At 48.3% G+C, this 18512-nt stretch overlaps 2 protein-coding genes across 2 annotated transcripts in view; one reads left to right on the forward strand and one right to left on the reverse strand.

The window, feature by feature from the left end:
* LOC137426749 (CB1 cannabinoid receptor-interacting protein 1) overlaps positions 1–18512 on the reverse strand; it is a 295939-nt gene that overhangs the window by 111909 nt on the left and 165518 nt on the right. The gene's annotated exons all lie outside the window — the stretch shown is intronic.
* Positions 1–18512, forward strand: part of LOC144891981 (mitogen-activated protein kinase-binding protein 1-like) — a 121933-nt gene that overhangs the window by 42125 nt on the left and 61296 nt on the right. The window contains exon 5 of the mRNA XM_078777107.1: positions 3876–4046. Within this exon, the coding sequence (XP_078633233.1) occupies positions 3876–4046 (171 nt within the window). The remainder of the gene's footprint in view (positions 1–3875; positions 4047–18512) is intronic.

An 18512-nucleotide genomic window follows, 5' to 3' on the forward strand; every position in this document is an offset into this window, starting at 1 on the left:
CTTCAAAAAGGGGACCAAAAAACAACAACAACCACGGTTCCCGAAAAAGGCCAACCCCCGCTGGCCTCTAAAGGTGGTTTTTTTTATACGCCTAGTTGGTCAGGGGTTCATCCTACAGCAAGATAATGACCCTAAACACACCTCCAGGCTATGTCAAATCTACCTTCGAGGAAAAGAACAAGACGGTCGGCTTCAAATCATGGAATGGCCAGCACAGTCTCCAGATTTAAATCCATCGAGCTGGTTTGGGATGAACTGGACAGAAGGGTGAAAGCAAAGCAACCTACAAGTGCAACACATTTGTGGGAACTTCTGCAACAGTGTTGGGAAAAACCTCTCGAACAATATTTGATTTCCATTGTAGAAAGAATGCCATGAGTGTGTTCGGCGGTTATATCTGCAAAAGGTGGCTACTTTGCTGAGTCAAAAATTTAAATTAAATTTTGTTAAACAAAATGATTCTATGATTTCTTTTTTTATCTCCAATTGTTTATTTGTTTAATTTCAGAGTACACTGAGACATGAAACTGCGTAAATTTCAATAAAAACTGGAAAAAGTGAGGTGTTCTAAAACTTTTGACCGGGAGTGTAGATATCTGTAATATGAAAGCTAAATGTTCAACGGTTTTTGAAATACCACGTTCACAAAGGTACATGAACGGATGATCGGTCAGTCAATCGGATGGAGCTCATTTGTCCCCCATCTCCAGACAGACAACCATTTTAATGCCCCTGGAGGGGCAGGGGACAATTAATACGATCTATATTGTAAGAAAATCAGCTTTCTTTGTTAAAATTTTCAACAGAAATATTTGGGATCAAAATTTCAAATAGAATGTTTACCCAATGATGAAGGCCTACTTTGTTGTCCACCGCCCATCCGCCAAGGTCGGAGGTGGGGGACATTAAAATGAGGTCCTTCCTTCCAACCGACCGACCATCTGTCCATGTACTTTTGTGTTCGTGATATTTCAAAAACTGTTGAACATTTAGCTTTCATATTGCAGGTATCTATTCCTCTAAAACAATATCTCAACCTGTTTAGACCACGGCTATGATTGGTTGGATTATGTTGCCATGGCAAACACCTCTGTAACTTGGCTTGTGTGTACGACATTTCTGATGCTCTTTCTGCCTTGTTTCTTGTTAAATAGGCAATCCTATAGTATCATTTCCTTGTTCATTCAAACACATGGCAGGTCTATACTGTGCATCAGGCATTGAGTAGAAAAATGAAAAATGCCCATGAGGTTCAAGGAGTAAAAAAATAAGTAAATGTCAATGCTTGCGCTCTAAATGCAGTTTGTATTTGCTACAGGTGGTTAAAGCTGATGATTTCCACCTGGAAATGTTATCACATCCACCACGGAAGGGGTGGAGGTTGTTTTCATGACTGTCTGTCTGTGAGCAGGATAACTCAAAAAGCTATGGATGGATCCACACAGAGCCTGGTGAACAGGTTGGGTGTGTAAGAAGGACAAATTGATTAAATTTTGATGAAGATCTGGATCTGGATACGAGAATTTTAGAAATATTTTGAGTGATTCTTCACCATTGAAAGATAGGGCCAAAATGATATAGAGCTAGATGTTTCAAAAAGTTGTGGACGGATTCATACGAAACTTGGTGGACATGTTGGGTGTGTGACGAGGATGAACGAATTCGATTTTGGTGAAGATCTGGATCTGGCTCATCAGTGGGATATAAAACGTAAGGTGTTCAGCCTGGCGGAGGTATGCGCTCTACCGAGTGCCGTCCTCGTTTGAAATTAGTGTTGAAAAGATAATCATAAGCTCTTGCGAGATGTACGAATGGGTTTGCAATCCGATATGGACGAGCCAACCGTTGCCATGGGTTTAACATCGATGTCATTGCAGCTTGTGAAAAATGTTTTGATGTCTGTTTTGTAGGTCATTATCCAACCTGTATGACAAGAAATGTCGTCGTTAGGTAATTATCCAACCTGGATGGTGTAGTGCAAGTTGACTATGCGAACTAGTAAACATGGAGATGAGGGTTTACAATTGCTCATTCAGGGGCAGGTTGAGAAGTAGAAAGATCTTGGTTGGGTAGATTTATATGAGATTAGGATGGGGGTAGATGTTTGGGGACGGATGTTAATTTCTGTGAATTAAAAAAAAACCTTCATTATTAAATATGCTTTGAGCGAGGGGCATATACCACAGTCGAGCATATACGAGGGGCATATTTGAGTGGGCATACCACAGGGCACGAGGGAAGTAGTCAAAACAAAACTTCGATCTTATAAATTTGCAGTGTATGACGACGATCCTTTTTAGGTTTGGAGATGAAAAAACAAATTTGAATTGTACAAGTCAGGAGACGACGATGGTTCACGAGCGAGCGGTATTCAATGACAAAGGTCAAAACCGACATTGAAAATATATAAATAGGAATGTATTATCTGTTATGAGACTAGTGAGCTACACAATACCGAAAATTCGGTTCGATTCCGACAACTTTGAAAATTTGACCTTTGTAACCTTCAAAGGTCGAATATTCTGAAATTTGTTGGAAAACTTGTATTTCATGATGTATGTGATAATATAAAAACATGTACGACATTTCACCCTATCAGGAAGCGAACAATGTAATAAAACCATCAAAAATCGACTTTTCTAAATTTTGTGACATTGTGACCTTGACCTTGGGGCGAAAATGAAAAATCGAGCTCCGTTGGGCTAGACACATGACGTTGGCCGAACCAAATATCGAAGCCCCTGTCAGATTCCACCAAACCCCTTGGAGAAGATGTAGCTTGACATTGGTTACCCCCTAAAAAGACATCTTTTTCGGGCGTGGTTCCGCCCACAATGGGCGCAATACGCCCACTCTAGGCAGGACACAACTAGATCATGATATCAACCTCCCACCCAAGCTTCATCAAGATCGGATGATATCATCGGGTAGTTATGCTGCGGAAAGACAGACAGACACACAGACACACAGACACACAGACCCACGCCAATGACGAATATAGTGGTCACTCTGTTTGATAACTCGTGAACCAATAACTGAACGAGGTTCCAAAGTCTGCTTTTAAGTGAAGCAAATGTGCAACGTTGATCATACTTGCAAAGGTGGATGATGAAAGATTGTCGTAGTCATTTGTGCACCGATGTATATAACATGGCATTTGAAATGAGTTGGCAGAATTTTGAGATGAAGGCAGGAAGAAAGGATATAATGAACGTTTCCTGCTGTGGAATGAATTACAACCTGTACTTCACCCTGGTCTTACAAAGCCAAACAGGCCCCTCTAGCCATTGAAAGACAGATTCCACATTTGCTTGTTCATCTTTGTGGGCCTCGATCGCATAGTTAAGGGTGAAGGAAATTCGCGAAAAGGTCTCAGACGGTACTGATCCATCAGTTTGCTTCATTGGCTTCGGAATTTCTTCTTTCAACATTCCCTGTCAACAGAATATGAACATTGTAGGATGAGATTAGGAGAAAAGAGTGCTGAAAGAGCAAAGATTTGAGTGCAGCTTCGTTCTTATTGTGTGTTGGAGAACTGATGCCGTTGGTAACAAACGAGGTTTCAAAAAGGAGCAGTTTTTATTTGTTTTCCTCAATCGCATCCATGGGGAGCTTCCACATTGCAGAGAGCGGTTCTTCAAGGTAAGCAAGGGGGCATAGACATGTTGGGCATCAGCAAGACAGGCTTAACAGATAGAGGCGGTATTTTGAAGATGTCTGTTTCCCGGTTTTGTGTCGTGTTTGCATTCTCGTTAAGCTCACGATGCATGTCCTTTAGTATTGTGAATCGTGAAGCTTCTCCACCACTTCCAGCAGGATATTGTCATTCCATCTTCCACCATGACAAGATTACATCGTTTTGTGCCCATCTGCAGAGCGGGCACATGCCAGCAGTACGCGTTTGGGACGTGGCGGAGAGGAACCAGGTTTACGAATTCCAGGGTCACAAGTACGGCGTTTCGTGTGTCGTCTTCTCGCCCAATATGAAATATATTGTGTCTGTGGGTCACCACCATGACATGATCGTCAACGTCTGGGACTGGAAGGCATGTATGGTTTTTTTATTTTGTTTTTTTTAACGATCATTGTTGTTTTCCATCAATTTTTGTCATGATGATCAAGGTAGGTTTATGTCCACATCCATTGCTGAACAATTTAGGGTTTGTTTTTCATTATGGCTTCCTGTTTGTTTTGGTCACACAATGGGAATCGGTGATGGGGTAATATTGTTATATATATATATATATTTATCGATACTTTAGCCAAAAACACATACACACACACATATATATATATATAGTCACGTGAAAAAGTAAGTACACCCTTGGCTCTAATCGGTGGTATTGCCCCCTTTGGCAGAAACAACCTCAAGTAGGCGTTTCTTATAACTGTCTACCAGTCTCTGACATCGCCTGGGAGAAATTTTTGCCCACTCCATGCAGAATTCTTTCAGCTGTGCGATGTTTGAGGGGTTTCTTGCATGCACAGCTCGTTTCAAATCCCCCCACAACATCTCGATGGGATTTAGATCCGGGCTTTGACTTGGCCATTCCAGAACCCTCCATTTCTTTATTTTCAGCCATTCCTTGGTGGATTTACTGGTATGTTTAGGGTCATTGTCATGTTGCAATGTCCACCTTCGGTTGAGCTTCAACTTTCTGACAGATGGCCTCACATTATCCTCAAGCACCCTCTGGTACAATGAAGAATTCATAGTGGATTCTATGATGGTGAGCTGCCCAAGCCCTGATGCAGCAAAGCTGCCCCAAACTATAATATTTCCACCACCATGCTTTACAGTTGGTATCAGGTTCTTGTGGTCAAATGCTGTCTTTGGTTTTCGCCAAACATGTCTTCTGGTACTGTGGCCAAATAGCTCCACCTTTCACTCATCTGCCCAGAGCACATTGTTCCAGATGTGCTGGTCTTTGCCAAGGTGTTCATTGGCAAACTTTAGTCTTGCCCTGATGTTCTTTCTGGACAGCAAAGGTTTCCTCCTGGCACACCTCCCATGTAGATCAAATTTGTGCAGCCTCTTTCTTATGGTAGACTCGTGCACTTTGACATCAACAGTGGCAAGAGCTAACTGTGGGTCCCGTGATTACATTCTGGGGTTCTTCGAGACTTCTTTCAGCATCTTGCGGTCTGCTCTCGGGCTGAACTTGATGGGGCGGCCTGGCCTGAACAAGTTGGCAGTTGTTTGGAATCTTCTCCACTTGTAGATGATGTTCCGGACAGTCGAATGATTGATTTCAAATTGTTTGGAGATCTTTTTAAATCACTTGCCAGACTCGTAGGCATCTATAACCTTCTTTCTGAAGGCCGCAGAGAGCTCTTTTGATCTGGGCATGGTGACGCCACACACTTCAACAACAAAGAGCAAACCAAACTAAATGTCTGAGGTTTAAATAAGACAGGTTCCTCCAAGATCCTCTAACGATGTTCTAATCATTTGCACCTGAGCTGGTGCACCTGATTCTAATTTTAGGTATTTGAAGTAGTGATAAATGTAGGGGTGTACTTACTTTTTCCACATGCGAAATTTGCATTTATGTTTATTTAAATTATACAATGGACTAAAAAATGTAAATGTTTCATGATATTTGTTATATTATATCACCTCTGTCTATCAATATTGTTGAAATGAAGATCAAATTGCTGTATGTTGAAAAAGTCAAAATTTTACATGGGGTGTACTTACTTTTTCACGTGACTGTATATATATAGCAGTCGCGGCCAAAAATATTGGCACCCTTGCACTTTTTATAATTAATACACCATTTCTCCAGAAAATTGTTGAAATAAAAAATGTATTGGTATCCACATAGGTATTTCTTTGGTTTGCAGTGGAACAAAACAAAAAAGCTGAAAAAATTACGAAATCTTAGCTTATTCCACACAGAAATCCTAAAATGGGCCAGACAATATTATTGGCACCTTTTAGAAGTTGTCAGAAATAATTAGCTTTCAAGCAGGTGATTCTCCTTTGCTTTGGAATTGAACTCACCTATGGCGAGTTGCAGGTGCCTGCAATATAAAAATAACTTGTTCAACCAGTCTGAATCGAGAAAAGGAGTCATTCTGCTGTTTTGTGTCACTGTGTACAGCAATGAGAAGAGGAAGAAGTTCAAGGAGTGGCAGAAGGCGAAGGGTACGGGAGCAGAAACAGCAGAGCATGAAAGTTATAAGGCAGCCAGGAAGGCTGCAAAGAAAGAGGTAGCAAAGGCGCAGGAGGCATGTAGGAAAATGTTCGGAGAACGCTTGGATTCGGAAGAGGGTCAGAAAGCAGTATTCAGGATTGCAAAGCACAAAGCGAAAGAGAGGTGTGATGTGATGGGGGTGAGTTGCTTGAAGGATGAAGTGGGACAAATCGTTGTCGACCCAGATGGAATTAAAGGAAGATGGAAAAGATATATGGAAATGCTGTTGAATACAGAGAATGAATGGGATGGCAACATGGAGCGTAACCCAGTTTTAGGACCGGCAGAGAAGATAACTGAGAAGGAAGTTGAGGAAGCGATAAAAGCAATGAAGAGTGGAAAAGCGGGAGGGCCGACTGGAGTTGTGGGAGATATGTTGAAGGCAGCAGGAAGTTGGGGTGTGAAGAGAATGACAGAGATCTGTAATCTGGTGGTGAAAGAAGGCCGCATTCCAGTGGATTGGGAACTGAGTACCCTCGTCCCTCTATACAAGGGGAAAGGTGACCCTCTGGAGTGTGGCTCGTACCGAGCGATAAAGTTATTGGAGCATGGAATGAAGGTATTGGAAAGGGTGTTGGAGAGGAGGATAAGGAAGAAAGTGAAGATCGACGAAATGCAGTTTGGATTTATGCCAGGAAGAGGAAAGACAGACGCTTTTCATTGTGAGGCAGTTGCAGGAGAAGTACATGGAGAAGAGGAAGAAGTTGTTTTTTGGGTTTGTTGATCTGGAGAAAGCATTCGATAGGGTTCCACGCAAAGTATTGACATGGGCATTGAGGAAGTTAGGAGTGGAGGAATGGTTGATCAGAGTAGTGATGGCAATGTACAAAAGAGCGCGCACAGCTGTAAGGACGAAGGACGGGAACAGTGGTGAGTTTGAGGTGAAGGTGGGTGCATCAGGGGTCGGTACTAAGTCCACTACTATTTGTAGCTGTGATGGAGGTGCTGGCTCAGAACGTAAAGGAGGGTTTACCATGGGAGTTGTTGTATGCAGATGATCTGGTGTTGATTGCGGAAAGTATGGATGGACTGAAGGAAAAGATGAACAAGTGGAAGGAATGTATGGAGACAAAAGGTCTGAAGGTGAATATCGGAATGACGAAGGTGATGGCAAGTGGTAAAGCATGTGGTGAGGTGGAAAGAACTGGGAAGTGGCCGTGTGCTGTGTGCAGGAAGGGTGTCGGAGTGAACTCCATTCAATGTACAATGTGCGCTGAATGGGTTCATCAAAAATGTAGTGGTCTGAGAGGGTCATTTACCAGTGTGGCAGCTACATTCAAATGTAAGGTGTGCACAAAGGGAGCTGCAGATGGAGGAAATGTTGAGTTGGATCTTGGAGACGGCGTGAAGCTGGAAGGTGTGAAAACATTTTGCTACCTCGGAGACATGCTGAATGGAGAAGGTGGATCAGACTCGGCAACGGTTGCTCGAGTGAGATGTGCATGGAAGAAGTTTCGGGAACTGAGTGGTGTGCTGATGAGGAGAGTGTCGCTGAAGCTGAAGGGAAAGATGTATGCTGCATGTGTGAGAAGTGTTATGATTTATGGGAGCGAGACATGGGTAATGAACGGAGAGTAGCAACGAAGGCTGGAAAGGGTGGAAATGCGAATGGTTCGATGGATGTGCGGAGTATCGTTGAGAGAGAGGAAGACAAATGATGAATTGCGAAAGATGATGGGAATATTGCCTGTGATTGATGCTGTGAAGAGGAACAGGTTGAGATGGTTTGGTCATGTGTTGAGGAAGGATGAAAGTGACTGGTTGAGAAGAGTGATGGAAATTAATGTAGAAGGAAGTAGAGGACGGGGAAGACCGAGAAAGACTTGGCTTAGGATGGTGGAAGAAGAAATGCGGGCAAGGGAGTTAACAAGGAGAGATGCAGAAAATAGGGCAAAATGGAGAAGATTGTCATGGGGACCGCAAGGCTAACCCCCACTCTAGCAGGGAAAATGGCCTTAAAATGCATGTTGCTGTTGTTGGTGTTGTTGTTGTACAGCAATGAGCATGGAGAGAAGAAAAGAAAAAAACCTCGTGAATTGTCTAAGGAGGTCAGACACAAGATTGTAGCCAAGCATGGACGATCTCAAGGCTACAAGTTCACCTCCATAGATCTTGATGTTCCTGTGTCCACTGTACGCAATGTTATCAGGAAGTTTAAGGCCCATGGCACTGTAGCCAACCTCCCTGGACGTGGCCGCAAGAGAAACCTTGATCAAAGATTGCAGCGAAGGATTGTTCGAATGGCGGAGAAAGCACCTCAATCAACTGCCAAACAGATTCCAGCTGACCTTCAGACACAAGGTATGACAGTTTCAACTCGCACCATCTGTCGCCAACTCAATGCAAGGGTCGTCTATGGTAGGAGACCCAGGAGGACCCCACTACTGAGAGAGCCCGGCTGGAGTTTTCCAAAACACACCTGAACAAGCCAAAATACTTCTGGGAGTATGCCCTGTAGACAGATGAGGCCAAATTAGACCTTTATGGTAAAGCACATCATCTCTGTGTTTACAGAAAACAAAATGAAGCCTTCAAAGAAAAGAACACCTTCCCTACAGTCAAACATGGAGGAGGTTCAGTGACGTTTTGGGGTTTCTGTGCTGCCTCTGGCAATGGGTGCCTTGAATGTGTGCATTGCATCATGAATCATGGAGATTACCAAGGCATTTTGGAGTGCAAAGTTCAACCCAGTGTCAGAAAGCTGGGTCTCTGTTGAAGGTCATGGGTCTTGTTGCAGGACTGACTCCAAACAGACTTCAAAAAGCACCCAGGAATCTTTCAAGACAAAACGCTGGACTGTTCTGAAATGGCCATAAATGAGTCCAGATCTAAATCCCATTGAACACCTGTGGGGAGATCTGAAAACAGCAGTTGGGAGAAGGCACCCTTCAAATCTGGGAGAACTGGAGCAGTTTGCACAAGAAGAGTGGGCCAAACTGCCAGTGGAGATGTGTGTGAAGCTCTTTCATGGCTAAAGGAAGCGCTTGACTACAGTTATTTTGTCCAAAGGACGTGCTACCAAATATTAAGTCTTGGGTGTCAATAATTTTGTCAATGCCATTTATTTTTATTTTCTGATGTAAAAGGATATATTGAGTTCTGAATCAAAAACAAAGGTTCTGTAATATTAACAGTAAAATAAAGAATTGTGGAGACCAAATACTTTTGTCATTTTCAACTTATGTTTGGAGAAAATTGTGAGTTATTTGAAAAAAGTGCAAGGGTGCCAATATTTTTGGCCACGAGAGTGTGTGTGTGTGTGTGTGTGTGTGTGTGTGTGTGTGTGTGTGTGTGTGTGTGTGTGTGTGTGTGTGTGTGTGTGTGTGTGTGTGTGTGTGTGTGTGTGTGTGTGTGTGTGTGTGTGTGTGTGTGTGTGTGTATCACACGCAGGTGCGACCATGTTACTTCTTGAGCATGCTTCTTGAGTTGTTGGCCACGTATATCCATGCATTTCCGACACAGTTGGATTTTGCCACAACTTTGGATGCATTTGCCAAATGCTGAACTCACTGCAGATAATTTATATTTTTTATCCAAACTGAAAATCATTTTGCGAATTTATTTTTTGTTCTCTTTGAGGACTGCTTAAGCAGCACACTAAAATAGAGTAGTGAAGTGTGGTGCTGCGCACACACAACTTGCTTGCCAAAGAGGTAGGCCACAACACGTTTGTTAAAACAAAAGAGTCTTTATTTCGAAAGCTCGAACTGCAGCACTGAGCGGGCTCGAGCTTAGAGCCCACATATATGTGCCGAGGCCACGCCTAGTCCCCGGGCGTGGCCGATCGGTCGAAGGGCGGGGCATGTGCCATCGATCCCCGCCTGGGCGCTCGCGCCACCCACTAGTGCGCGGAATTATTGCCCCTTGTGCCCGCCACACGCACCCCCCCAAAATTCCCGTGCACCTGAAGGGTGAGTTTGCGGGGAAGCCGGATGACCTGGCCGAAACGCCCCCTGGCGATGGGTGCAGGGCTGGGGGGTAGCGGGCCGGCGGGGCTGTGGGGTGCCGGGGGTCCGACCGCCGGGGGGCGGCCTCGACGCAGAGGAAGAGCTGCTGGCGGGGGTGCCGGGGGTCCGACCGCCGGGGGGCGGCCTCGACGCGGAGGCAGAGCTGCTAGCGAGGGGTGGTCCGGATTGAGGTGGACCGGCTTGAGGCGGTCCACGGAAATGCGATCCGGGGCACCGCCGATGTCGACCGTGAAAAATTTGTCCCCGGTCTCCAGCACGCGGAAGGGCCCGTCGTACGGGGGCTGTAGCGGTGCCCGGTGGGCATCGTGCCAGATGAACACATACTTTGTCGTGTGAAGCTCCGGGGCGACGTGGGAAGGCGGGCAACCGTGGTGTGCCGTTGGCACCGGGGCGAACCTCCGGGCGGTCTCCTGAAGGGTGGAGCGCTGTTGCGCCGCCGACCAAGGAGCCGTGGAGTCGGGGATAAATTCACCCGGTACCCGCAGTGGTTGCCCGAAGACCAGCTCCGCCGAGGACGCGCGCAGATCGTCCTTGGGCGCCGTCCTGAGGCCCAGCATAGTCTGGGATCCGAGGCCTGGAAATGTGTAAAAAAGTGATTTTGAAGCGACACCCCTGCTATAAAATGTTTGACCCCTAGATCATGTCTGTGGGGGTGTTAGCCACCAGAAAAGTGACTTTAGCAAGGTAGTTTGGATTGCGCGAATTCTGTAAGGACGTTTTTTAACTTGGGGCGTCAACTGTAAAAAAGCAAGAAATTTAGGGGTAGGAGAAATTCAATTGACCATATATCCCATAATACAGGGGTGAGTGCAACAAATTACCATTCATTCTTTTTGTTATAAATTTGGCTTTTATATGAAACATGATTCAACGTGATTGGACCATCCATGAGGTCAGCAGAGGTCAAAAGGTCACGGAAAGTGGGTTAAGCTGAAAATTTAGCTCCTTTATCAAATAATTCACATATGTATATGTCACAATATGTTCTTTGCATCCCTCTACTGTTTCTGGCCTATATTGATCGTAATAGTGATGGTTTACTGTGGTGGTTGATGCTTTTCATCTTTTGTGTGGTGCTAGGGATTATTATGCTACATTTGTTTCAGCAACTTGCTTCACTCTTGCTGATCTTTATGATTGCCATCGATCTTCAGCCTTAAGCTTCCATTCAGAGACACAAGATGGTGGTAGTTTTGATGCTACAACAAATATAATTTTTCAGTACACATTTGAGGGAGAAGGAAGTGGGGAGGTAGTGGGGGCAGTGCCCCTTAAGAAAACCAGGAAACTGACTATCAGTGAACCAGACAAATTCGTTCCAGTAAGTAGTAAACTGACACTGAAGGACAGAAGACAGGCTAGGTCATTACGTGATATTGAACTTCCTCATGATGACAAGGGGGAAGCCTGCTTTCTAGCTGACAAGAACATCGTTTGGTTCCTACTGAGGATGTATCCAACACAGTTGATGACGGGTGAAAACGACAAGGACACTGGTAGCCTGACATGGAGCAGCTTCTTTGAATACAGTTCTGGGCAACATGCAGAGAAAACAAAGATTGGTTGTGGACCATTGCTTCCACAAAACCCAACCAACGCAGATGTAGTCCAGACCTCATTGGACTACTTTGTCTCCTTGAGTCTTAAGATGGGTCGGGCTAAGACGGTGGTGACTTGTGACCAGGCGATATATGACATAGTAAAGGGGTTGTTTAGGAAGGAATCGGAAAAGTACAAAGATGTTATTGTTCGACTTGGAGGATTCCATATTGCCCAGAACTTCTTGGGGTCTATTGGATTTTTCATAATGGAGAGTGGCATAGAGGACATTCTGGTTTCTAGTGATATCTGTGGTCGAGGTACAGCCAATAAAGTCATGGCAGGAAAGGATTATTATAAGATGGTCCGTTATCATTCATGGTTGAGTGAGGCATTGTTCATGCTGAAGTGGGAGGCATTTGAGAAATGGCTGTTGTTCGAGAAGAATGAGGAGACACTTTCTTTGCTTACGTCTCTGCTTGAAAGTCTTAGAAATGCCTTTGACAGGAAAGAGAAGGACGAATTTGCTGCACTCATGAAGGAAGTCATGAAATGCCTAGAGTCACTGGAGTTGCTCTGGGGAGATTTTGAGAAGGGATTAGGAGTGACAGCCCATCTTTGGAGCATGTACATAGACATGGTGCTTATCCTAAGGCATTACATCCATGCTGAGAGAGCTGGGCTGTGGCAACAGCACTTACAAGAGGTACAGAATATGCTACCCTATACCATTGCTTCCGGCCATAGTAAGTACATGTCCTGCCTTTCGATCTATCTCAGTGAGATGCAAAAGCTTCCAGAAACAGCACCAGAAGTGCACGAGGAGTTTGCAGCTGGCAAATTCACAGTTCACCAGACTGCAGGAGACTTTAATGGTGTGTGGACAGACCTTGCCCTTGAACAGACCTACAATAGGGAAGGCAAAACAAGCCTCTTTAAGGGTACTAGGGCATGCCCGTACTATATATATATCTAAAATTATATCCCCCCCCTCTATTTACATGAAATGGTTTGGTCCAAAGCGAACGGCTTGCGAGTACGGTGACAATCCCCCCCCTCTATTTACATGAAATGGTTTGGTCCAAAGCGAACGGCTTGCGGAGTTTGGTAAAGAAATCGCCATAACGTGCACAAACGCGCAGGAAAGCGAAAGAATCGCAAATTAGTTTTAATTAGTTTTAAAACATAGTTTAACGCCAACATAGCGGCAACATAGTTTGCCAACGTGAAATAAATGAATACGCTCTCAAATGTGCCGTCCGAGGCAGAGTCTGTTCGGCACGTTCGGCACACGTGATAGCTCGCTGCTCTCTGATTGGTTGAATCGTTTTTTGGACATAGCTCGGTAACTACTTGTCCGATTAATATGAAACCTTGAAAAGGCACATCCTCGGGTCCCCAGCAATATACCTGGCAAGTTTCAAGTATATCGAACCCGTGGTTGTCGAGAAACAGCGGTCACAGACATACAGACATACATACATACATACATACATACATACACACAGAGATTACTGGAATTATTAAGGGTATAACACAGTCTGAATCAGCACGAGAAAAGTACATCAAGGCTCTACCGTTCATGACCTCTGTCTCTGAAAGTGTAAAACAGATGGCACACATGGCCTCGCCGCAATCTGACCACCACGAGAAGCTGAGGAAAGACGACATGGAAGCCGTGTTGCAGATCAAACTGACCGTGGAAGAGAAGATGCAAAACCCATTCGATCCTTCACTTGCGACAGATAAACTAATGAACATATCCACAGGTCAGATTCTTGCAGCAACTACCCTGGTAGATGCCAAACATCTAGGCTTGGAGGCAATGGATGCTGCCACGACGACGAATGCAGACAAGATTGTCCAACCGAAGATAGAAACATTCGCCACGCATCTGAAGAAAAGTAAGAAAAAGATGGACACTGTGAAAGAAGTCATCAGAGAGGAGAGTGCAGTGACAAGGGCACTTTGTTTTGCAGAGGACCTGAGTGATGAGGCACGGACTGAGGCATTTAGTTACGAATGGCTTGAGTACCCTCCCTCGTTGTTTGAGCCAGAGAAGAATGGATTTTCCATGCGGAAAGGTTGCAAATCCAACTATCTATCCACTCTACAGGCAGAGGTTGCCGAGTCATGGGAACCGTTAAAAGAGTTGCCTCCTTCTGCATCTGATGCAGTTTATGTAGTCGATGCAATGGCATTCATCCAGCGGTTCAACACACTTGGTTCGAGTACATTTGACCAACTTCAAGAAAGGTACAGGAACAAACTCTTGAACATGAAACCCAGACATTGCACTGAAGTGCATTTCGTGGGCGATCAATATGATTTTGGGTTAAAGAGTCTAAAAGGGGATGAACGCCAGAGACGGGAGTCAAATACCAACTTGCCAGAGTTTGTTCCAGCGGACATCATGAAAATCCCTGATTGGAACACATTCCTGTCAAACCCTTGTAACAAGACCAATCTGCTGTCGTATCTTGCTTCACGTTGATCCCAGGAGTCATCCTGGCCTGATGTCTTCTGCCTGGTCCTTGGGGTCAACGCCCAGGCAACTCGTGTGACGCAGACGGAACATACCAATGTTGATGAGCTGTACTGCCCTAACCATGAGGCGGCGGACACCAGAATCTTTGCTCACATTGCTAGCTGTGACAACAGCATAGTCATTCAGGCTACAGATACAGATATCATCGTCTTGTCAATGTATCATTTCCCTCGGTTGACAAACGTTGTTGAGTTATGGGTGGAAAAGGATGATCTGTTCCTCCCCATCCATGACTTGGTGAATGAGTTGGCCAAAGCAGTTGGAAAGGACGTATTGGCTCTCACAGACACACTGCTCATCTCCTACATTCTGTCAGGTTGTGATTCGGTGAGCTATCCTTTCAAACGGGGTAAGAAGAGAGCAGTGAAAGTCGCACTCCAGCATGTTCACAAACAGCCAGCGTTGTCCAATTTCATCCGACATGAATCCGGACCTTCTGCACATGATCAGGTGATAACTGAAGCACGAAGCTTCTTTTGTGATCTCTACGGCAAGCCAGGGTATTCATCCCTGGATAAGCTCCGCGCCCACTTGTTTGCATCTAGCAAACTAGATCTGCGCTCCCTTCCTCCAACAGAAGATGCTTTTCACTTCCATGTTCTCAGGAGCCTTTGTCAGATCAGCTTATACAAGCAAGCTTCACTCAGCAATTCAGTGCTTCTTCCACCTGAAGAGTATGGCAGGAGTGTGGATGGTGACAGGTTAATTCCTGTCATGAAGAGCAAGCCATCAAAGCCTTCTGCTGCGAAGTTGAAGTACTGCAAATGTAAGAAGAAACCAAACTGCCTGAGGGGCCAACGGTGCCTGGGTGTGGCGGTGGACCTTTGCACGCGAGGCACGTCCTGGCCCAGTCGCGGACGTCCTTCCTGAGGCCATGCCAGACAAACTTCGCCCCGACGAGTTTCTGGGATGCCTTCGTGCCAGGGTGGGACAGGCCGTGGATGGCGTCGAACACTGGGCGCTGCCAGCCAGCGGGCACGATGGGGTGAGGCAGGCCGAGGGAGACGTCGCATAGGAGGGCCGTGCCCACGGCGTCGAACGGCACCTCAGTGACGCGGAGGCCCGTGACGGCGGTCCGCAAGGCCTGGACGCCGGGGTCGGCGGTCTGGGCCTCCGCCATCCGGGCATAGTCGACCCCGAGGTGGACCGCATGCACGACGGACCGGGAAAGGCAATCCGCCACCGGATTGTCCTTACCCGCCACGTGACGGATGTCCGTCGTGTACTCGGACACAGCAGAGAGGTGGCGCTGCTGCCGTGCCGACCATGGCTCGGCGACCTTCGCCATCGCGATCACAAGGGGCTTGTGGTCAACGAAAGCCGTGAACGGGCGGCCCTCCAGCAGATGGCGGAAGTGTCGGACCGCCAGGTGGAGCCCGAGCAACTCGCGGTCGAAGGTGCTATAGCGGCGTTCGTGCGGGTGAAGCTGCCGGCTAAAAAACGCCAGCGGTTGCCGATTGCTCGTGCACCGCGTAGTCCGACGCGTCGGTGGTGAGGGCGATCGGTGCATCGGGCACCGGGTGCGCCAGCATGGTGGCGTCGGCCAGAGCCAGCTTTGCGCCCGCGAACGCCGCGGCCATCGGCTCTGACCATGCGATGTCACCTTTGCCTGGCTTGCCCCGGAGGGCCTCGTGCAAGGGGCGGAGGAGCCGGGCGACGTGGGGCACGAAGCGGTGGTAAAAGTTTACCATGCCCAGGAATTCCTGGAGCCCCTTGATCGTGCGGGGCCGCGGGAAATCCTTGACCGCCTCCACCTTGGCCGGTAAAGGGACGGCCCCGTGCTCGGTGATGCGGTGCCCCAAGAAGTCGTTGGTGGCGACGCCGAAACGGCACTTGGCGGGGTTGATGATTAGGCCATGCTGGCCCAGGCGTGCGGAGGTGGAGCAGGTGCTCCTACCGGGACGCGCTCGCGACTAGGATGTCGTCCAGGTAGACAAACAGGAAAGGTATGTCGCGCAAGACACTATCCATAAGCCGCTGGAACGCCTGGGCCGCATTCTTCAACCCGAAGGGCATCCTTAGGAATTCGAAGAGGCCGAAAGGGGTGATGACGGCCGTCTTCGGGACGTCGTCCGGTTGGACGGGGACCTGATGGTAGCCCCGGATGAGGTCCACCTTAGAAAACACGGTCGTGTTCACCAACCGGGCGGAGCAGTCCTGAATGTGTGGGACCGGGTAGCGGTCGTGGGTGGTGGCATCATTGAGCCGGCGGTAGTCCCCGCACGGCCGCCATCACCCGCCGGGCTTCGGCACAATGTGCAGCGGAGAAGCCCAAGCGCTGTTGGAGCGCCGTACGATCCCCAGCCGCTCCAGCGTGGCAAACTCCGCTTTCGCCACGGCGAGCTTCGTGGTCTCGAGTCGGCGTGCCCGGGCATAGACCGGCGGCCCGACCGTGGGGATGTGGTGCTCCACCCCGTGTTTAACGGCCACCGCTGAGAAGGTGGGCCGCGTGAGGGCCGGGAAACTGGCGAGGAGGCGGGTAAAGTCATCCGCTGCCGGAAGCGTGCAAACTAAACTCGCCGGGACGGAACCTTCCAGCAAGCCGCTTGGCAAGCCGCTCAGTGAGCCGCTCAACGAGCCACTCAGCGAACAAGTGAGTGAGCTAAAGGTTTCGGCCTGGACGAGCCGTCTGCGCTTCACGTCGACCAACAACCCATTCGCACATAGGCAGTCCGCACCAAGCAATGTCATTGGCATGCTGGCGGTCACGAACGACCATTGAAAGCGCTGCCCTCCGAACCTCAGGGAGAGGCAGCGCTTCCCGAATGTGCGGATGGGTGTACCATTGGCGGCAAGCAACGCGGGGCCCCGGCCCGCGGTTCGCTTGTCGGACGTGGAGGCGGGGATGACGCTTACCTGTGCTCCTGTATCGCAGAGGAAACGGCGCCCGGACAAGGTGTCCGTAATGAACAGGAGGCTGCCGGAATGGCTGACGCTCAGGGCCGCTAATGAGCGCCGGCCCGGTCGTTTCCCGACTTGTCAAAAGAGCATGGCGGGCGACACGTCTTAGCCTTGTGGCCGAACCTGGCATGGTAATAGCACCAGGTTTGCGGCCGCGGCGGCCGCGGCGGCCGCGGTGTTCTCGGTGGCGGTGGTGGTGGGCGGGGCGCGGCAGCGGCCATGAGGGACGCTGTAGCCTCTGCCCCGGGATCCACGACGGCAGCACCGTAACTCGACCGCGTGTCGCAGGCCGCGAAAAACTTGTCGGCCTCTCCGGCCAGGGCGCGGGGCTCCTTTATTTTGGAACTGGCCAGCGCGAGGCGTACCTGTAGAGGTAGGTGGCGTAGGAAAAGCGCCCGGAATAAGAAATCCGGGGCTTGGTCACCCAGCAGCGACAGCATAAAATCCATCCGCACGGATGGTCGTGTGTCGCCGAGTTCGGGAAGGTCCAGGAGGCGGTCAGCCCGTTCGATCTCCGTGAGGCCGAATGTGGCGATGAGGAGACGTTTGAGCGCCTCGTACTTGTGGTCGGCCGGCGGGCGCCGCAGGATGGACACGACTCGGGCGGCAGTGCCGGGCCCGAGGGCGGCGACCACGTGGTAGTAACGGGTCTCGTCCGCCGTTATGCCTCGAAGCTGAAATTGAGCTTCGGCCTGCACGAACCACACTTCGGCCTGTGCTTCCCAAAACTCTGGGAGTTTTACTGCGATGGCATTGGTGGCCATGGCGCGTTCGGTGGTCAGCAACGGCTGAACCAATCGGGGTCACCAGTGAAGTGTGGTGCTCCGCACACACAACTTGCTTGCCAAAGAGGTAGGCCACAACGCGTTTATTAAAACAAAAGTCTTTATTTCGAAAGCTCGAACTGCAGCACTGAGCGGGCTCGAGCTTAGAGCCCGCATATATGTGCCGAGGCCACGCCTAGTCCCCGGGCGTGGCCGATCGGTCGAAGGGCGGGGCATGTGCCATCGGTCCCCGCCTGGGCGCTCGCGCCACCCACTGGTGCGCGGAATTATTGCCCCTTGTGCCCGCCACAGTAACAACCTGTCAATGGTAAATGTATCAGCAATTAAAACACATGTTTGCTAATGGTTTATCTCAATGCCTCATTGCATGAGATATAACATGGGTTAGAGGTAAGCACACTCGCCTCTGAGATGCCGAGCCTGGGTTTGAATCCGACCCAGCTATAAACGGCCATCCTGGTATTTCACAGGCATGGTGATTCATCAGTGTGCGCATGTCACCCCTTGGATGGATGTTAAATGGGCTTTCTTCATTTCTCGGTGGATGTTAAAGTCTTTTGTGAATAGCAGG

This window comes from Myxine glutinosa, chromosome 5 (assembly GCF_964187855.1).
Source record: "Myxine glutinosa chromosome 5, kmMyxGlut1.1, whole genome shotgun sequence".
Classification (NCBI taxonomy): domain Eukaryota; kingdom Metazoa; phylum Chordata; class Myxini; order Myxiniformes; family Myxinidae; genus Myxine; species Myxine glutinosa.